This window comes from Apodemus sylvaticus, chromosome 4 (genome assembly GCF_947179515.1).
Source record: "Apodemus sylvaticus chromosome 4, mApoSyl1.1, whole genome shotgun sequence".
Classification (NCBI taxonomy): Eukaryota; Metazoa; Chordata; class Mammalia; order Rodentia; family Muridae; genus Apodemus; species Apodemus sylvaticus.
In genome coordinates this window covers 165,352,834-165,374,957 of record NC_067475.1, presented here as the reverse complement: position 1 = coordinate 165,374,957, position 22,124 = coordinate 165,352,834, and the positions used below count along the sequence as shown (strand labels likewise).

Sequence of the window (22,124 nt, the reverse complement as noted above, 5' to 3'; positions counted from 1 at the left end):
GTTGCAGCAGAGAAAGGTCAAGAGTGGCTTTCCTTGCTTTCCTGCGGTCTTGCTCCCAGGACCTGCTGTCACAGGATGCTTAGGTGAGGGATTGGGCCAGTTCATTACAGCTTTCAGACATCATCATGTGCCTGGGCAGAGCCCAAAATGGGGACACCCACCTTGCCTTTGGAGGCAGCAGAGCTCTGTTACTGTAGGGCTATGAAGCCAGAGATGGCCTCTGTAACAACACAGGACTTCATCCCCATGGTCTCAGACAGCATCACAGGCTACTCACATCGAGATGCTCCTTACTACCATCGAGTCTCCAGTTCTGCCTCTCCTCATTGTGTTCACATCTTTCTGCCTGTCTTTCTTTTCCATTTCTCCACACTTACGTGCTCCTCGTACTAGCGCCTGGGATCTCTGAGTGTCTGGGATTGTCTTAGGCGTGCAATGCCCTGCTCGTGCATTACGGTGCTGGTCAGGGGTCCTCTCAGGAGTGGTCTGCCCCCTCCATGCCTGCACAGCCCTCCACTGGTTGTCATCTCAGGATTCCTCTCTGCCCAGGCCCCATGGCACCATTCTGGTGGTCATCTCTGGCTGGTGTTTCACCTGGTCATCTTGTAGCCTCAGACTTGCTCCCAGTCCTGGGCACTGTATGGCTCCCCTGGTGCCAGTCTGGAAGCTTCTCTGGCAGGTTTTTTTTTTCAGGAATGTTAGGCTCATGTTCATGGGTCAGCTGTGTAGACACAGCTTCTCTCCTCTCTGCCATCTACTGACAGGCATGTGACATAGCAGCCACACCAGTAATGCCTTCTAGAAAGAAGGTGTGGCCTCTTAATGTACTTTTGTTGTTGTTGTTGCTAATTTTATTATTGTTATTGATGTTACTGTAGATTTTACGGCTAATAACACTTGTGTCCATCATCCTAATATCTGTCTTAACTTCAGGTGAAATACTTGCAGTATGCAATGTTTAAAGCTAGTTTAAAGCCTTCTTCATTTTTGATAATTGTTTTTGTGTACATTTTGTTTTTCCTCTTTGGTATTCTTATAAAAGCTATCCTCAATCTCATCTGATTTTGTTTTAGAAGCATGGTCTGGGACAAGGGTTGGGGTGGGGTAGGGGGTCGGGCTCTCTACACCAATATAGGGTAACTAAGTTGCCTGTATGGAGGTCCCGGGTATGTCCCTGGCTTAGAAACTCAGAAGTGAGGGCATGCCAGAGCAGAACAAGGGAAAGTCTCATGAGATAGAGAACTCCCGAATGGACGGTTTCTTATACGATTCTATACAAGTGAGTATAAACTCTACCATACTCACATGCACCGTGAGCATCTTCTCATAGATGAGACCTCTGGGGGTTTACTTGTTCAAACAAAACCAGAGACTTTGTTTACTGGTTTGTTAACTGTATACAGAATTAAGAGAACTTTTGAATTAAACAGGTCAATAGGAAAATAATGTAAGACTTGTTACAGACAAAATATACTGATAACTTAGCAATGGATACCTCAGAATCAGCAAACAATATGGGTAGTTTATTCTTGCTAAGTAAAAATTTCTAAGAGTTTTAGCAAGGATAAAATAAAATGTGTTAGATTGTGAAGCAAAACCATTTGAATGGTTGGACTTCATTTGATTGTGACAGAAAGACACCTTTGTGGCATTGATAGGTTAGCTTCCCAGTTTAAACTGCTCAGTACAGCATAGGCTTGATGAGATGTAGAACTGTATTAACTGTAAGGAGAGCAGGCTGAGTGCAAGTACAGTGCTGGCCAGGGAACGATTGTGCAAGGGGGAAGTTTCATTTCTAATTTTGGGCCTAACTTTTTATAGTGAGAAAACTGTTTTCAAAAGTTTGGGGCAATCTCAGCGCCACAATCTCATACAGAAAATATGACCTAGCTAGGAAACAATGTCTTATCCCATACAGCTGTGTCTGAAGAACAAGTCTAGAGGAGGTTGTTTGATTTAAAAGGGCGGCGAACCCGGGATGGTGTTGGACCAACGCTCCCTTACCTTGCAACAAGAGCTCAGAGGGACCTGCAAAAAGACATCCTCTTACTGACCAGAGATGAGGAGCTCCGAGATGCGGAGGTATTCTAAGCAGGGAAACAAGGTGGGAAGCTAAATGCGGCTGGAGTGGAACAAAGGCATGTAAGGCTATCGGGACGCCAACCAAAGCAGCAGCGGTTTCCATAGAGGAGGCTGGAAAATCGCTGCTTTAGGGAGCGTCCTTGGGGCGAATTCAGGAGGCACCGCCCCGCCGTAGTAGCCCCTCCCCCAGTGGCCCGCCCCTCCCGCGCGGACCAATGGGAGGCAAGGATGTTAGAGTGTGGGAGGCGCGGCCGGGTTGCTACAGCCGGAGCTGGGCGGTGGCGGCTGCTGCCTGCGGAGCCTGAGGCGGCGCGCCATGGACGGGCTGGAAGGTGAGGCGTGAGGGGATGCGGCCGCGGGGCTCGAGCGGGCCCCAGCGACCTGGATGTGGACTCTGGGAGTGAGTGCGGCCGGCCGGCTCTGCAGCGAGGTCCCCGCGCTCGCCGACACCCGGGGCGGAGCTGGACGGCCCCGTACCGGAGCGGTGACGGCGGGCTGCCCGCCGGGCACAGTGCGCGGCTTCCCCGCCGGGTTGGAGCCCCAGCGTGAGCGCCGGAAGGGCCTAACTACCATCTCGGGTTCTTCCCGGACCCCCGAGTTTCCCGTGGGCACTCGGTCTTTGCAAAGTGTATTTTTGGTTAAGGTTCGCGACGCCCGGGTCCCCAGCTCTTGCTGACCCCTCAGGACCCGCCCCGCTCCAGCGAGCTCAGGACACACACCTTTCTCTAGGTAGGGTAGCATTCCTTCCATTTCTACCGCACCTTGCTCCGAGAGATGCCTGAGCATCTCCCAAGGAAGTGTCCTGGCGAGCTCTACCGCAGGGACAATAGCTTCAGCCTTAATGGTTTATTCACGAGGACTGTCTAGGGAAGAGCCAGCTTTGCTTCCTTATCTTCACTTATCCTCGTGCCTTAGCCTGAGCTTCAGTTTTTGTTCTGTTCCGAATTCTTTCACTTGTCCCTCCTTCTTCATCCATTTTAATCCCATGCAAGGACAAACATTCGCTTAAGAAACAAAGGAAGGAAGAAAACAAATATCCTAACAGAGATGACAACAGTTTCAGGATTTAAAAAGATGGTGACTCTTTCTGATACACAAGCTTTCAGAATTTTTGGATCCTGTTGTCTTAAAACAGTTTTTTTTTTTTCCCTTTAAAAATGTTTCACCACTTTATGTACTTGGAATGAATAGGGGAACTGATCTCTTTATTTCCTTGGCTTATATATAGTCAAATATTTCAGGACATGTTACGAAGTGAACGGTGGTAACTGATAACTTTTTCCCAGTGATTTAAGTGTTCCAGAAAGAAAATACAATAATATAATATGAATTTATTTCATAGTTTTATTTTGCAGTAAAGCTTTCTCCAAACATCTCGAAGGTGATAAAGAATTCTAATAGATCATTTATGCTGCAGATTACCTGTGAAGGTCTTGTTTGGTGTGACATTCATATTAGCATGAAATGAGAAATAGTAATAACAGCACACCTACCTTTCAAAAATCTCCTTTTTTGGATACCCCTACAGGCAGCTCATATTAATTATTTAAAACTATACTACTGTAGAGGCTATATAGAGAATAGGGTTGAAGCATAGGTGTGAAGATTTTACATTGCTATCATACTCCACGAAGAGTGTTTAAGAACACGTCCCAAATTTTTACTGATCAACATTTACAGTGAAATATTTATCCAATTTTTCACTTATTTATCTATGCTTGCAAAGAATAAAAGATTGTCAAAGCCCTTGCTATCTGAATCAGAAATGTAGGAGATGTAATTGAAAACTAGTATAATGTACACTGTATGTATGTGTGTGTAGAACATATGGATCCTGATGTAGTATGGATCATGATTCATGAGTCTGGTTTATGTTAAACAGTGCTGGCCCTTAAACTCTTTGATTTTTTTTTCCTGAGCAAACTAAGATGCCATCACTTTATATGTTCAATTGTCATGAATTAGGTTGAAATATAAGAAAGTCATTGTTTCTGTCTGACAGAACAGGTGACTGTTGGCAGCTTTAAGTGAACCAACATAGTTAAAGCCCAGAGTGTTCTGTTGAGTGGAAGACAGTGCTTGTCTTGTTTTGTTTTCTTTTGTTTTGTTTTGGATTGGACTCAGCCCCACCCCACACCCATCATCCTTTTTAAAAGTGAGCTCCTGCTACATCACAGTTTTCAGAGTTCAAAACTTTGAGTTTTAAGGATAAAATTTGTTATTTTTTTTTACCCAGGCTTTTACTTAATATGCAAGAAGTTATATTTGGTAGGGTTTTTTTTTTCTATATTGGATGTTATAGGAGATTATGTTGTATAAAATCTTCAAGTTTGTTTACTTTATCTTTGTCATTCAGCAAAAGTAATTTTTGACATCTGAATTACATTTCTAGTTGAAAGTAGTTATTGGTCGCCTGTTCTTACCCTTTAAAAGCAAATTTTACTAATCTGGGAATTTTATGTCTGGAATTGTCACAAAATGAACTTAAATTGTACACTATAACATTTTGAAACCAAATGTTAAGCTTACTTATAATGTTGTATAATTGATAGCAGAACTTTTTGCATGGCCTGGTTAATTAGAGCAAAGCCTTTAATCTCTTTTCATGTGAAAGCTATACACTAGACTTATCTAAGGAGCCCTGTTAGTTTCTGAGTTGGGAAGTTCTAATATCTTACAAGTTTTATCTCTGTAAGATTGAGGTGATCTAAGGTTTTATCCTTAGATAAGATATTGCCATTGTTTTCCTAAAATTCTAAAGTATGCTTATAACCATTATGGCAGAAATTAGGCAGGCCATTCCTCATCTAGTCTGCTTAATTTATTATCTTAGTGTTGCCTCTGAAGCTTGATTAGTCCCATTGCTCATTATTATAGCACAGATCAGGTGGAGTCTGCCATCCTACTTTGTCACTGCTTCTGATTGTTTGAACTTAGCATAACTGTATACTGACGTAGAAATACTGAAACACTTCATCTTTCTTAGCAGCATTCATTTTTTTCTTGTTGTGGTTGTTAATTGGTGCTGAGTAGGAATTCAGTTATTTTAATGACCAGGGTTTAAAGAAGCCTTTATCTAAATTCTTGATTTTTCTTCTTGTTCCTTTTTACCCCTCTATGATTTGCAGAATGAATACATACATGTATATATAAAGTCTTTTGTGTGTGAGTACTTTGTGTACATGTACACTTGTGCACCATGTGTATGTTTGGTGCTGACAGAGGTTACAAGGAAGTGGCAGATTCCCTGGGTTCTTTGCAAAAGCAGCAAATACTTTTAACTAGTTTGTCATCTCTCTCTAATTCACAATTTGGATGTATTATTCAATTAAGAATTTCAGCTATAAAAAGCAAAACTATTAAAAATTAAATCACATTGACTATATTAAGTATTAAACATACACAGAAAAAAACATTACCTAAATGTCAAATTCATTGAAGTTCTTATTTTTCAATGGTTAAAGACTTAAGGGAGCATGTTCTATGCTTAAAAATATTCAATAAAGCTCAAATATAGCCCATCTTTACTGGCCTACCAGTAAAGAGGCCCAAATAACTATGCCCAAAATAAACTGGAAAAAGGGAGAGACTTCAAATGCGTTTTTATGATGAAGATTAATATTATGGCAAATGCATGCCGAAGTAAAAAAAGATAAATTTTGAAGATATTTCTGAGAGTGAAAAATGAGGCTTGAGTGGTTGGTGCAAGAGAGTAAAGTTCCTGACTTAATGACTCTGGCATTAGAAATGTGTTTATGCAGTGCTTGGGAGTGTCAGGTTTAAAATAAACAAACCTCGCTGTTACTTGGAAATTATTGACCTGCAGATCTTAGTGATTATCACTAGCAAGTGGGAGCCATTGTCTAGGCAGATCATTCTTAACTGAGAAAAACTATTTATAAAACTAAATATTTCAGGGTATGTGAGATGGAAAAATGGGTGGGTGGAATCTGAAGGAAATTTTAAAAATTGCCAAAGGAAACAATGAAAGAAAAGACAAGACAGCAACGTGGGGGAAGAAACTGACCTATAAATAAGTGAGGGAGACATTCAGAGTCCTTGGGTGTGAGTCGGAAAGCTAGTACTGACCTGTCAAATCCTGCCAGTGCGATGAAACCCCGGGACATTCAGGATTGGGAGGAAACACAGAAGCAGAAAGAGTGAGAAGGGTAAAGGTGAGAGGTCCGTGAACAGACCCTGGAACTAGGGTCAGCCTAGGCAGTGGGAGCAGAGAGGCATTTCAGCGTGACACAGTGGGATGTGATGTGACCTTAGGATCCTGTGATGCTGGCCTGCTGCCGCCATGGCTGAGGCTCTGCTTGTAGCTCTCCGGATCCTGTCGCCTTCCTGAAGACAGCTTGAGCCAGGCTTCTGCTTTCCCTTACCCTTTTTTTCTCCATGTGGTTATTCATTTGGCATTTTAAACATTTCTTTTTACTAACCTTCCCCCCGCCCCCAATAGTTGATGAGTAGAATCTCTGTAAGATTGGGACCTTTATTTTATTTTATTTTATTTTATTTTATTTTACTTTATTACTTTTAGCTTCAGATGTCAGAACAGTTTTAGCTAATGCCAGAAAACCAATTAATATTTGTTGAATCAAGTAAGAACCCTATTTTAATATAGAAGATAGGCTTAGAAAGCATGCCTTTAATCACCTAGGAAGAGAGAGTGAGAGGGAGGGACTTAGCAGACAATTGTCAGTGTTTGAAAATATACTACTCCTTGGAACCTTGGACTTAAGTATTTGTTGGTTGTAAAGAGAATTCCTGATGATATAAGTGTAGGAAAATATTTTCATTATTTTTTAATTGAAAAAGTAAGAAAGATCATTTAGCTCTGTTAATTAGAATATTTCATAAACGTTTGCCCATGTAACAAGGAAGTTGAGAGTGACTGATGAAAGGGGAAGCAATAGGTGCCTTTGCACACCTGGTAGGTCAGGAACCCTCCTAGGAGTGAGTGTGCAGCAGCATCTGTGTCTGCACACTGGGTAGGTGGGAACCCTCCTAGGAGTGAGTGTGCAGTAGCATCTGTGTCTGTGCACACCAGGTAGGTCAGGAACCCTCCTAGGAGTGAGTGTGCAGCAGCATCTGTGTCTGTGCACACTGGGTAGGTGGGAACCCTCCTAGGAATGAGTGTGCAGCAGCACCTGTGTCTGTGCACACTGGGTAGGTGGGAACCCTCTTAGGAATGAGTGTGCAGCAGCATCTGTGTCTGTGTAGACTGGGTGGGTGGGAACCCTCCTAGGAATGAGTGTGCAGCAGCATCTGTGTCTGTGCACACTGGGTAGGTGGGAACCCTCCTAGGAGTAAGTGTGCAGCAGCATCTGTGTCTATGTAGACTGGGTGGGTGGGAAACCTCCTAGGAATGAGTGTGCAGCAGCATCTGTGTCTGCACACTGGGTAGGTGGGAACCCTCCTAGGAGTGAGTGTGCGACAGCATCTGTGTCTGTGTAGACTGGGTAGGTGGGAACCCTCCTAGGAATGAGTGTGCAGCAGCATCTGTGTCTGTGTAGACTGGGTAGGTGGGAACCCTCCTAGGAATGAGTGTGCAGCAGCATCAGTGTCTATGTAGACTGGGTGGGTGGGAACCCTCCTAGGAATGAATGTGCAGTAGCATATGTGTCTGTGCAGACCGGGTGTATAGAAACCTTCCTAGGAGTGAGTGTGCAGCAGCATCAGTGTTTGTGCACACCAGGTGGGTGGGAACCCTCCTAGGAGTGAGTGTGCAGTAGCATCTGTGTCTGTGCACACCAGGTGGGTGGGAACCCTCCTAGGAGTGAGTGTGCAGTAGCATCTGTGTCTGTGCACACCAGGTGGGTGGGAACCCTCCTAGGAGTGAGTGTGCAGTAGCATCTGTGTCTGTGCACACCAGGTAGGTGGGAACCCTCCTAGGAATGAGTGTGCAGCAGCATCTGTGTCTGTGTAGACTGGGTGGGTGGGAACCCTCCTAGGAATGAGTGTGCAGCAGCATCTGTGTCTGTGCACACTGGGTAGGTGGGAACCCTCCTAGGAGTGAGTGTGCAACAGCATCTGTGTCTGTGTAGACTGGGTGGGTGGGAACCCTCCTAGGAATGAGTGTGCAGCAGCATCTGTGTCTGTGCACACTGGGTAGGTGGGAACCCTCCTAGGAGTGAGTGTGCAACAGCATCTGTGTCTGTGTAGACTGGGTAGGTGGGAACCCTCCTAGGAATGAGTGTGCAGCAGCATCTGTGTCTGTGTAGACTGGGTGGGTGGGAGCCCTCCTAGGAGTGAGTGTGCAGTAGCATCTGTGTCTGTGCACACTGGGTAGGTGGGAACCCTCCTAGGAGTGAGTGTGCAACAGCATCTGTGTCTGTGTAGACTGGGTAGGTGGGAACCCTCCTAGGAATGAGTGTGCAGCAGCATCTGTGTCTGTGTAGACTGGGTGGGTGGGAACCCTCCTAGGAATGAATGTGCAGTAGCATATGTGTCTGTGCAGACCAGGTGGGTGGGAGCCCTCCTAGGAGTGAGTGTGCAGTAGCATCTGTGTCTGTGCACACCAGGTAGGTGGGAACCCTCCTAGGAATGAGTGTGTAGTAGCATCTGTGTCTGTGCACACCAGGTAGGTGGAAACCCTCCTAGGAATGAGTGTGCAGTAGCATCTGTGTCTGTGCACACCAGGTAGGTGGGAACCCTCCTAGGAATGAGTGTGTAGTAGCATCTGTGTCTGTGCACACCAGGTAGGTGGAAACCCTCCTAGGAGTGAGTGTGCAGCAGCATCTGTGTCTGTGCACACCAGGTAGGTGGGAACCCTCCTAGGAGTGAGGAGTATGCAGCAGCATCTGTGTCTGAAGCTCATCTTTTTCAGCTCCTTAGGATGCCTGCTGTATGTGCTATGGCTTCCCCGTGTGCACTTAAGAATGAAACAATTAGCTTTTATATTGGGCATGCTCAGATTGACAGCAAAGTGAATAATCATACTCTGACATTAGCTATGGAAATGTGGCCTTGAGAGAGCAAGTCAAGGTTAATGTTAATTTCGTGGATTATGGTTGACTAGGTGAAATTATAGTAAATGAAAACTTGGGTGAGAGGGACAACTATGTTTAGAAAAGACGTCAGTCACTTTAAGCTAAGATAATGACTAGGAGCTAGAAATCTACAGATAGGGATTGAATATTTTAGGAAAAATTTTAATCTTTTAAATCGTATTTGTTAATCCAAAGTCAGATAACTAAAGTGGTGTGGATGATGAAGGTTATATATGGAATATGGTGTGTGTATTTGTATTAGTTTAAAATGATTTGAAAGGAAAATTTTAAGGTATTTTAGAGATTGTAGATCTGAAAGCAGATCTGCCTGTACAGGATGTTGGGAAGAAAATGGTATAACAAATTTAGGAGTTCTATCGTGTGTTAAAGTTGGATTCAGAAGAGCTATGGTTCTTTATAATTTATAGGACTGACTATGAGCAAACTGACATAACTATACTGGGTGCAGGAATTGTTTCTAGTTGCCACAAAATCTTTGGAAAATATTTTCTCCTAGTAATTGTATACATTTAGAGTATTATAACCATTTTAGATAATAGTATATTCTTTCATATCTCCAATACTCTATGCTAGTATTATATAAAAGTATAATTTCATATATAAGCTTTATATAAGTTTTGAAGCCAGTAAATATAGAATCCTGTTTATACTGGATAAGTTTCACAAGGAAAATATTGGGTTTTTGAGTTTTAAAATGCTAAAAATATTTTTAAATAAAATATTTTTTATACATAGGCAGTCTTATATATATCTTCAATGTATCATGATCATATCCACCCCCAACTCCTCCCACTTACTCACCAGAGATATTTTACAGCACATGCCCCTGTTCTCACAGTTTTTGCCTATTATTTAATAACCCACTGAGTCTAGGCTCAGACTTGTGCATATAATGCAACCTTGGTGTTCTAAGTGCAGTACCCACATCATGTCCAGTGGAAGGAATTTCCTGGTGGTCCTTCCCATCTTTCAGTTGTTCTGTTCTTTGAGCACTCTTCTCTGATATGTTGCCTGACTCTTGGCTGAGCACTAAGCAATCACCAGCACTTGACCAATTATGGGTCTCCACATTAACTGCTATCTGATTCAGAAGAAGCATCTCTAGACAAGGCTGAAGGCAGCACTGATCTGTGGGTATAAACATAAATATTGAGAGCAATGATTGACAATATATTTGGTCTAAACATGTCTAAAAATATCTGTTTAGTAATAGGCTCTTTCCAAAGCCCATGACCACTTGAGCTAGGGACCTTGAACCAGATTTACAGCACCAGTCATGACTCTCACCTCAAATGGGCCTCAAATCCAATAAAAAAGTACTTAGTTTCTTTGTATTCCTCACTCCACTGTTGGTCCTGTAACATCTAACCCAGCACTAGGTAAGACTATGTATGTATTGTTCTCCTCCAGTGGCCTCCGATGTTGGTTTGAATGAAGATGGCTCTTTTAGACTCATAGGGAATGGCACTGTTAGGAGGTATGTCTTGTTGGAATAGTTGTGGCCTTGGTGAAGGAAGTGTGTTACTGAGAGTAGGCTTTGAGGATTCAAATGCTCAAACCAAGCCTGGGGTCACTGTCTTCCTGCTGCCTGTTGAGCCAGATGAAGAACGCTTGGCTTCTTCTGCAGCCCCATGTTTGCCTGTGTGCTGCCATGCTTTGCCACCATGAAGATAATGGACTAAACCTCTGAACCTGTAAGCCAGCCCCGCGTTTTCCTTGATTTGAGTTTCCATGGTCCTGGTGTTTTTTCGAGGGAGTAAAACCCCTCCATAGTGAAGATACTTCCACAGCACCTTTTGGCATTATTGAAAGCTAGCCACCAGGGAAGATTATTTCAGGTCAGTTCCAGCTTGCTTTCTCTATCTTGCAACCAACATATGTTGTGTCTTAGGCAGTAGGGTCTTAACCATCTAATAATGGTAGGCAACCAGGAGCAATGGCAGTAGCTTTGTTGGTTTGGTGGGGTGTGTGTAGGTGTGTGTGTGTGTGTGTGTGTGTGTGTGTGTGTGTGTGTGTGTCTGTGTGTGTTGATCTCTATGACCAGTAACTAATAAGGAAATATCCTGTATGTGGTATTGAGATTTTCATATCTTCTGGGAGAATCATTGCCCACCCATGCACAATACAATCCTTTATTGACTTGTTCCCACCAATCTGAGTGCCTTCCCCCAGCAGTGTTTAGACTCTGCTACAGGTTTCACCACTATGAATTATGTCATCTCTGCTGTACTTTTGTGTGCTTTAAGATTTGACAGATTTTTGTCATGTGGAAGAGCTTAGCAGAGGTTTTCATAACTCAGAAAGTATGAATACTTCTTTATGTAAGGTAAATAATTCTATTATATAACATCTTAATCAAATTGTAGGTAAATTTAATGCATATTACCCATATGTGACAGGTGCTAAGCTGAATTTATCCATGTAATTAGCTTCATATTTATTTTAGTTCAATTGGTGAGAACCTGCAAAAAGAGAAAGTACATTTTCGTTGCTATAGAGCCCTTTATATTTTAGTCCTCTGTGTAGACTAGAAGTGATTTCATCAGCATAGTACATACTTCCTTTTTTTTCCCTTATGCATTAGCTTATTAATTCTTACACCTGAGGAATTTACAAAATACAAGGGAAGTCTTTTGTTATTCATTTATATTACCTATTAACTTAGTTGTCGTGTTTTGTTAAATTTTGGTATGTTGTGGGTACAAAAGAACCAGGTGCATCATGTAATCTGACATCCTTATTTTATACCACAGTGATTAAATTCCTTGTTCAGGGACTTAGTTCCAGTGGTAGAGCTGCAGTTTAAGGTTAGATAATATATAACAGACTCCTATTATTTTTCCACTACACTATACTACTATTACTGCCATATCTTTTAAATAATTGCAAAGAACAGAATTAGCTTCTGGTTCTTGAGACCCAGTTTATTTATCATGACAACTTTGTGTAATCTTTTATTAGGTTTATTGGTATCAATGAACATACACACGTGGGTAAATCAAAAGGAGAGTAGAAATTTATCTTTTTCTCATTTTGAAAGACTTTTTAAAAATGAGAATGGTCTTCATATGTTTATATGTGTTAATATTTGGTCCCTAGTTAGTGGAACTATTAGAGAAAGATTAGAAGGTGTGACTTTCTTACTGGAGGATCTATGTCACTGGGAGCAGGCTTTGAGGTTTTAAAGCCCATGTCTTGTCCAGCTGTGTAGTGGGATACTAGTGGGGAAAATTGCACTGGGTATTAGTCTGTCTTGTACTTTATAACTTACAAAGGTGATAGTTGTGCTCTACTTATATTTGGAGAGAAAGCTTTTTTTTTTAATTAATCAGGGTGAAATGTTGCAAGATATTTCCTATCCAATGACATTGAGGCAGTGAGAGGCTTGTGATTGGAGAGGAAAGAGGAGGCGTAGCTAAGGGCTGGGAGGTGTGTGTGTGTGTGTGTGTGTGTGTGTGAGAGAGAGAGAGAGAGAGAGAGAGAGAGAGAGAGAGAGAGAGAGAGAGAGAAAGAGAGAGAGAGAGAGAGACAGGGGGGCACTGGAGGTCATAAAGGGCTATGGTAGCAGACATTAATTTATCCAAAGGTTAGAAAATTGGGATAAGACTTTTATCATTGTAAATTGGCATCTTGTAATTGGGAGTTTCATATACATAAATACAATTGGTTAACTATTAAGGGTCATGCTTTACTGATGGAGAGACAGTCAGGCTGGGGACTGCCAGGGAGCTTGGGTCACCCACCGCCACACAGAGTTGATGGGGAGGTTCTTTTTAGTAATTCCCACTACACCATTGATGCTCTTCCTGCCTTGTAGTGACCATCTCAGGATGTGAGCTAGCAACTACTGCTCTAGTACCATGCCTGCCTGCTGTCATGCTCTTTGCCATAATTGTCATAGACTAACCTCTGAAACTGTAAGCCCCCAATATACTCTTCTATAAGGTGCTACAGTTATAATGTCTTCATAGCAATAGAAAAGTAAGACAGAAGGTGATATCTGGAAGTGAGCTATTTCTGTGACAGGCCTGACTATGATGTTGTTTGGAGGAATGTGGAAGACTTTGGGACTTTGGATGAGGAAAGTGATAGAATGCTCTAAGTGGAATCTTATGGGCTATCCTTATAGGAGCTTTGAAGACATAGTGCTGGGAGCAGTGTGGACTGTGGCCAGGCCTAAGAGGCTCCAGAAGAACAATATTAGCAGTTAAGATAGAGAGCATTGTTGTGATGCTTTGGCAAAGAATGTGGATGCTTTTTCCATTTGTCCTAAGAGTCTGCCTGAGTCTAAACTGAAGATTCTTGGACTAATTCCTTCATAGAGGAGATTCCAAGACAGCCTAATATTGACCCTGTCACTTGGTTATTAGTAATTACACTTTTGCAGATATATAATGAAAAAGTAACTGGGGCAAAAGAGATATACAAATTATACAACCTGAGGAGGAGAAGCACAGGAAATTTAATATTGGAGCCAAGGTTCAATATTAAATTGAAAGAAATAAAGAGAAGCCTGCTGTGAAATGGAATAAAGAAAGTAGTGCCCCCAGGGCAGGAACTCACCCCTGCTAGGTTTTCCTCTTTTAAAAAAGAAAATGTGTGCATTAAAGGACAGCTAATGCAAAGTCAGGATGGGAAGGAAGTAGTTTGCTTTTGATTTTACAGGGGTTAATATTAAGATTATTGTGGGTATTAGACTAGACTCAGGTCTTCAGAACTTTGTTGAGACTGAAGGACTGGGGACTTTTGAAGTTGGTCTAAATGCATTTCAAGGTGGCTATAAGCTTGTAGAGGCTAGAGAAGGGAACTTGGTGGTTTGCCTGAGACTGGCTTCTATGATTCACATGTTTGAATACTTGGTCTCTAATTGGTGGAACTGTGTTGAAATCAAGTGTGGGTTGTTGGAAGACGTGTCACTGGGGAGTGGCTTTGAGGTTTCAAAGGCTCGAGAGATTCGCCATCCTTAGTTAGCTTGCTCACTCCCTGTCTCTGTCTCTGTGTTCTCCCCCCCCCCACTCCCGCTACTGCCTGGATAGTCATGCACTCACCCAATGAAATGATAAGCCCTCAATAAATTATCTTGGTCATGATATGTTTACGGCAACGGAAAATTAAGACACTATCTCTCCACCACATCATTAAAACAGGGTTTTGCTAAGGAGCCCAAAGTGGCCTTAACATCCTAATCCTCACATCTCAGCTCTAGAGTGCCACGGTTGTAGGAATGGATCCCACATAGCTTGAGATTAGCACAGCTATATACATACATTTTTATGTTTATTCTAGTGACTGTTTTTTCTTCCTTTCAAGATATTTTGAGGGTGTTTGGTGGCTTCTAAGGATTCATTCCAATAATTCCATTTTATCATATGGTAAAGTTGTAGCAGCTATGAAGTTTACCTAAAACATGAGAGGCGATTTCATTCCTGCTGAGTTGAATAGATAATAAGTACGTAAGTGGATAGTGTTGGCTTTAGAGAGTGATGTTGGTGTTCAATATTTGTCCTCCAGTATATACCTGGTAACTAGTAGGTGCTCATGTTTCCACTCAGATCATGTCAGTGAATTGAATTCATTTTTTTCTGAATGGTTAAGAAAGGAGTGTGTACGTGTTGGGTGTGGGATGCAGGGATTAAACATAGGCTTTAGGTGTGACTAAACACATACCATTAAACCATACCTACAGCCTCAGGAATTAATTGTCATGAGGTTTTCCTTTGTAACAAAGTAGATAACTAAAGAAATATACTTTTAACCAAGTGAACTAACTGTGTGTGTTTTAATTTATAATACTGAAATTTTAGATCATGAAAATATATGAAAACTCAGGAAGGGTAATAGATTATTAAGCATGTCCAGTTACTTTGACTCATTAATTTAAAAACATTGTTATCTTAATGGGCCTAATGAGGCTTATGGAAACCACTTCAGCCTTTTAGTCCAGAGCAGGGAGGCTCCTTTAAGTGACCCTTTTAATGCTGGTGTTAGAGGAGGAGAACACCCGGTGAGTCCCAGGCTTGCCTTTCTAAAGTTCAGTGCAGGTTAACTCCTGTTACACAGACATCTCACCATCTGAGTGCAGATGCCACCATTCACCAGTGAGATAGGTCAGTGGGGTACCAGAAGGACTCAGGAACAAATGCTCTTCTGTGACTGCATTAAGTACCTGTTTGCTGGGCCTTTCTAGTGCTTTTCTGTGGACTCACCTAAAGGCCAAAGGGCATATTTTATGAAATCAAATTCTGTTGTTTTTTGTTTGTTTGTTTGTTTTTTTCAGGAGTTTGTTACTTTGAGAAGAAAACTTTTTCCCCCTAGTTTCTATTTATATAAATAAAGAATTTTGACAGTGAAATTTCAACAGAAGGTATATATGTTCAGTTTACAGGTTTCCAATTCACTTTTACAAATCCCAGGTATGGATGTAAGTTTCAATTTACTAGAATAGTTAGGTAGAAAAATAAAGTATTTAATTAAATCAGTTGCACAGCATCCCAAAGAACATAGGTTTATTTTTCTTTTGGATCATTTTAGCAATAAAATTTCTTGTATAATGGTACATGATATCTCTGCTTTTAATTGTGTACAAATTATAGCTAGTTTTTTCTTTTTAATTGCGCCCAGTGAGTACATGTAAGTATTACATGTATGTATAAAAATGAGTAATTTTTAGGGTACACAAAATGCAGTTTACATAACTAGATGGTCTTAACTTTGGGTGTTTCTATTTTATATTATCTGTTGATAAATGAAATAAGATTCTTTTGACTCTAGACTCCCAGATAAGCTCAGGTGATTAGCTGCTCATAAGAGGTAGTTCTCCATACCTTAGAGCATTACCAAGATAGATCAAATTCTGAATTCTTGTCCTTACAGTAGATATAAGTAATTAAAAGAGAACTGTTGTGTCTCCAACTATCTCAATTTGGTTTTCCTTGGATTATCACTGTTTGTGTGTACTGTTGTCTTTTAGGTCACTGGCAACTCTTAAGCCTTAGGCCGTTTAAATTGATAATTTTGCTCATTTTAAAATGAAACTTTTAAGGAAGAGCTCTTAACTCACTTATAAGACCTAAGAAAAAACATTAAAAACTAAAGTTTTATGATTTGACTTGTGAAAATTTCTAATTGGACTTTTTTTATGTTTTAGAAAATGGAAGTGCTGTCCAAGTTGGAGAATTGTTGCCCTGCAAGATTTGTGGAAGAACATTCTTCCCATTAGCACTGGTGAGAAGGCTGATTCGAACTATTTGCACTGGAGCCTTGTAGAAGGGATTGCTTCATACATGAGGACAGTTGCTCTGTGTTATGCTAACTCTTTCAGCCTTGTAGGAGCAATGGGCCTATTAGGAGATAGAACACTCAACATAAATTTAAGAGACAAAGTACCTCATAGATATCAGTGACAATGCATCAGCAAAATTTATAATTTCTAGAATTGGCTTTAAAGTATTGGTAGCACAGGGATTATTTTCTAAAATGTGAGAAATTGTTGAGCAGTCTGATGAATAGAAATTGAGGCAAAAGTAATGGCTGAGACCCTGTTTCAAAAGCAAAACAAGACATTTAAAATTTTTCATCAAAGGCTGGAAAGATAGACATGGCAGCTAGGAGCCCTTGTTCCCATTGCAGAAGAGCCAGCTTCTGCCTCCAGGACCCATGTGGGGTCTTAATAGTGACCCATCATTTCCAGGGATCCCACACTCTCTGGCCTCTGGATACCAGACATGCATGTGATACATGCTCATACTTGAAAGTCCATGCTTGTACACATAAAAGTACATGTTCAAACCTTGTAAAAGCTATTTATAGTGCAATGTTTATTGAAATAAAGCACAAAACAAATAGAAGTGGACAGTGGGTTCATGATTGGCATTGGTACTAAATAAGGGAGTCCCTTTCCTTTTCCTTTTCCTTTTTCCTTTTTCCTCTTTCCTTTCCTTTCCTTTCCTTTCCTTTCCTTTCCTTTCCTTTCCTTTCCTTTCCTTTCCTTTCCTTTCCTTTCCCTTTCCCTTTCCCTTTCCCTTTCCCTTTCCCTTTCCCCCTCCTTCCCTTCCTCCTTCCCTCCCTCTTCCTTCCTTCCCTCCCTCCCTCCCTTCTTTTCTTTTTTAAAGATAAACTTAACAGTACAGTTTTCTTGCATTTACTGAAGTGCAAAAGGAGCAAAGGTGCATTTAGCTTGTTGTCTCAGTCACAACTTGCTGTACTGGATGGAGAATCTCTTTCTATAGAAGTGGTTATTTGGAGACTGGCTAAGATAACTTTAACTGTGCATGCTTAAAATGAGCAAATAATTTAGCATTTATTAAGAAAACAATCTGTAGATACAGACCCTTACACATGTCAGGAAAAATCATAGCTGAAGAAAACAAGCCTGGGCTCTAGAAGGAGGGAAGATGGTGAGTTCTAGGAGAAAGGGATAGTTGTATAGGAAGGATGCACATCGGACCACTCTGCTTGCTACTTTGAGATAGTGTTGTATTAATTCATTTTTTATGTTACCTTATGTCATCCAAGTACCATGGGTAGCTTCTGTAACCCAAGACTGAGTTCTTCTGCTCTTACAAGATTTCTCATGGCTGTGTCCTTACGTATGAGGACTTCTCATGAAGTAGCTCTGAGTTCTTTCACTATTGCTTCTTAGCAATGATGAAAACTGGAATTTTAAATGATTCCTGGCAAAATCCTAAGATACTCCCCTATAATTTCCTGAAAGGTAGGTGTGTGTGGTGTGTGTGTGTGTGTGTGTACGCACACACTTGCTTTAAAGCTTAATCTAATTAAGGAAAGATGTAACTGTTTTCCTCTGGGTTTTTTAATATGGTGTTTAAGCAGGACTGAAATTTTGGTTTTGCTGTTTTCTCCTCTGTAGAAAAGAAAATATTATACCGCCTTTCTTGATTTTTAACAGAAAAAGCATGGACCCATTTGCCAGAAAACTGCCACTAAAAAGCGGAAGACTTTTGATTCCAGCCGGCAGAGAGCTGAAGGGACTGATATTCCCACAGTCAAGCCTCTCAAACCCAGGGTAACTCTAGGCTTCTGAGCAGTGTAAACCTTGTTACTACACTTTGTGAAACAATTATGAGTGTGAGTCTAGGTAAACAAAATTCCATGTTATGTGTTCAGAATAAATGTCATCAGGAATATAAATTTTATTTTAATTAAGAACATGAATGAGTAAAAATGCCACTGAAAATGAAACTTTAACACTATATAGGAAAATCTGTGGTGTCAGGTGGCCATTCCAGCTGAATAAAACTTCACTGTGAGCTAGGTTATATTTAAGTGGCTTCTTTAAACTAACCATATGATTTTTTTTTTGTGGGATAATTTGAAGATACTGATAAAAATAAATTTAGTAAAGTGTATTTTTTTGAGTTAAATTGGTTCTGGAGAGATCACTCAGTAATTGCCACTCTTTCAGAGGAATCAGGTTCAGTTCTCAGCCCTTGTGCCCAGTAGCTCCCTTTTTAAGATGAAGTTATTTGATGCTAGGCTAATCTGATATTTAACTTTGTTTTGCTGTCTTCGAATACTTGCAGGAATGATGGTGAGACTTAACTAAGAAACATAAATGAGTATTTGAAGTTTTTCATACTAGGTGCCATTTATGTGATTACATTATAAAGTAGGTAAGGTAGCTGAATATATGAGGCAGTATGGGCCACTGGTACAGAGACTGGCTACAGGAATGAAAATCCTAGACTTGGATGTGTTTAGGTGACATTCTATGCTGATTAGGCCAGTTAGCCTGTGTTTGCTCCTGTGTGCCTTTACAGTGCTGATGGAGGTGGTATCTTAAGGGGTTATTCAGGAGGTTACAAATGACTATAATATTCAAAAGTCTTATTTAATTGTTTTAATAATAAAAGCAAAGTAAAATTATACTGAGTAGTTTGCTGCCTTACTTCTCCTTAAAGTATGATCCTTAGTGTATTAATAGCAGCATTATTTGAGAACTTCTTAGAAATGCAGAATCTTGGATATCCTACATATATATTCAGTGTATACATTGAATTAAAATCTGCTGTTTACAAGATCCATGGGTGTATTATAGTTTGAAAAGCAATTAGAAGACATTGTAGTGTACTTCTTAATGTATTTATTTATATTAAGGAACTCCTGTAAAATTGCAAGCACCTAAACAATTGAACAGACTCTAGTGCCGATAAAATTAAAGATAAGATGCCATGAACAGACTGCCAGATACACATAAGAATGGCCTAAAGCAACTGAGAATGTGTAGGAAGTGTGTGGGACTCTGTGGCCAAGAGTCTGACATCGTATAGTACAGGAGGGTCTTTTCATCTTAAAGGAAATTCCTCTAAGGTGAGCTTTTTAAGGATGTGTATCTTATACTACAGCCATGTGAGACACAAGATAAAGAATGCTAGAGGTTCTCAGAAGGTTCTCAGAACCCTTCCTGAAGGGAAGAAGGTCACAGTAGTAGTTCCCCGTCTCCTAAGGAAGTGTAGGAGGCAGGTGCTTGCAGTCACATAGAGCCTGATTTGTAAGAATTAGTCTGTTCCTCCCCGCAGGAAGAAGATAGCTGCTGTTCCTGCAGCCTGGCGGTCTCTGCACCCTTTGCCTCTCAGCTTTTCCCAGTGGCTGCACCAGTGTTGCCACTCTGGTTGGCCACATGAGCCTGGGAGAGCAGAGCTGAAATGGAGGCGATTAAAGCCTCCTGTAGTAGCCAGCTTTACTCAGGGCATCAGACAGTTCGTATATGAGGGCTAAGCAAGTTCATGTGAGCAAGGTTGACTTTGAGTTCAAGTTGTATGTAGTCACAGGGAAAGGTCCTGGTTCAAATCATCATCGAAGTAACAATGGATAAGATAATAGGTAATCTAAAGGAAAACCCATTCCTGCATGGAAGCTAAATTCCAGAACAGCCAAAGTTATGGAAGAACACAGATTACAAGACTGTCCTTTTAGTTGTAGTTTTCCATAATGTCTCAGAAATTGCCTCAAACAGCTTTATTAATGGACCATGGTATAACATACCAGGAAAACCATCTTCATTCAGTGATGATTAATAGAAAGTCTGTTAGCTCTCATTGATACAATGATCAGTCTATAAGGAAAACACACCTTGCCATTAGATGACTGATACCGCAGAATGGATAAATGTTACAGTTAGCTGTAAAATGAGAACTTTGCAATGGAAGATTTTTATATTATATATCCATGAGTGAAGCTGGTTATAATTTTTTTTTACCAAGTTTTATTGCTTTCATAAATTGTGGGGAAAATACAGCTTTAAAATATGGTTTGGGAAAAATAGCACTTTAAAAGAACTCATTTGAAATGTAAATAAAGAAAATATCTAATTAAAAAACAGCAACAACGACCAAAAAACCCAACCAACCAACAAACCAACCAACAACAACAACAACAACAACAACAACAACAAAGAACTCAGTAGTATAGATATATGGGCCTGGGAAATTTTTGGTAGGAAAGTTTTTAATAGTAGAATTACTTTTTTAAAACAAATAGGTCTTGTGAACTTTTTTCTGGTTGCTATTTTGTTTCTTAAAGATGCTTTCCAGTTTTTCCTTTCCATTTCTCTATTTTTGGTTTTGTAGGACATTGTTTTCCTGTGTAGCTTTGGCTTTCCTGGAACTCAGAGATCCACCTGCATCTGCCTTCCAAGTGCTAGGATAATGTGCACACTATTGCCAGGTTTCTTTTTAATCTTAATTACCATTTTTGTTCTGCAAATTTTTCTGTATCTTTCATGTAAGAACTATCCATGACAGCTATTTTTAATTAGTAGGAGAGTTTGAGAACTTCATACATCATCGCTGTATACATTGCACCACTGGCTCAACCTTCCTCCCCTGTCTTCCCTTATTATTATATGCATGGTATATGCACACATACACATGTGTATGTACAACCTATTGAGTCCATTTAGCATTGTTAATATGTACATGTGTCCAGGGCTGATTCTTGGGGTTGTACATACATATGTGTGTGTATGCATATGCTGTGTGTGTGTAATTCGGGAATAGATTATCCCTAGAGAAAATGGATTCTTCCTCTCCCTGGAGCTGTGGACCACCCATAACTCCTAATCGAGGGCTTTCCCCGCATACTTTGATATGTCAGCAGGTATTCTCATTGTACTAGTCTTCTTCAGGCAAGCATACTGTTTAGATTTCATGAGAGCAATTTTCCTGTCATGTTTAGAGGTCACTATTTTGTGCCAGCTGTCAAAAGACATTTATTTAAAAATACAAATCCAAAACTAAACAGTAAGAACTAAAACCCTAAGTGCCAGGCCTCTTTTTCGTCATACAGCATGTGTGCAGGCCTAGACTGGTCAAGTGTAGCTCTCACACTTCATCCAAGAAACTTCTGTTATAACAGGACTCTTACAGAGGTCCACACTGCAAATATTACATGGTGGCCAACTCCAACTGATACAACTGTAAGGCAACCTGCTACACATAAGGCTCAAGGAAAAATCGTACAAAGGGGAACAGAGAGATTATAAAAGTCAGAGGAACAGGACAGCTGGCAAGTCAGGCAGAAGCCAAGAGAAACCAGATTGAGTCAGTAATGTTGGAAGATTAGACTGTACTGAGGCAGGGAGCTTCCAGACCTAGGCCTAGGAAAGTTAGGAGAGAGAAAGAAAAGCTCTGGGCTCAGCCCAGGCCGGATATCCATACTCCTTAGGTATGGATTATATCTCATCCCTCACCTGAGGAAACAAAAGCAGCATTTCTAGGTTTGATATACGTAATAGATAACTTCTTAAAACAAGTTATGAAAAATCATATATAGATGAAAACACAAGGTGTTAGGTTACTTAGGAATACATTTTGCAATCAAAGTATAAGCCTTCTATGAAGAGTACTTAGAATACTCAAAACATAAATGAAGAAAGATTAGATTCCCTAAATTATTTATGAATAAAATGTTCAGTTTTTCTAGTTAAATCAATAGTGTTTTAGTGAGAAGCCAGTTATGAGATGATACAGAGCAGTGCACACGTAAGAAAGACGAAGCTGAAAGTGT

At 40.6% G+C, this 22,124-nt stretch overlaps 1 protein-coding gene and 1 pseudogene across 2 annotated transcripts in view; one reads left to right on the top strand and one right to left on the bottom strand.

Annotated features, from left to right (window-relative positions):
• Positions 1–694: 694 nt before the first annotated feature.
• On the bottom strand, positions 695–810 carry LOC127683941 (uncharacterized; annotated as a pseudogene).
• A 1,526-nt stretch (positions 811–2,336) lies between these two features.
• Positions 2,337–22,124, top strand: part of Zc2hc1a (zinc finger C2HC-type containing 1A) — a 47,785-nt gene continuing 27,997 nt past the window's right edge. For both annotated transcript variants that reach the window (XM_052180894.1, XM_052180893.1), the window contains exons 1-3: positions 2,337–2,414; positions 16,246–16,322; positions 18,007–18,123. In XM_052180894.1, coding sequence (XP_052036854.1) covers positions 2,399–2,414; positions 16,246–16,322; positions 18,007–18,123 — 210 coding nt within the window. In that variant the 5' untranslated portion in view covers positions 2,337–2,398. The remainder of the gene's footprint in view (positions 2,415–16,245; positions 16,323–18,006; positions 18,124–22,124) is intronic.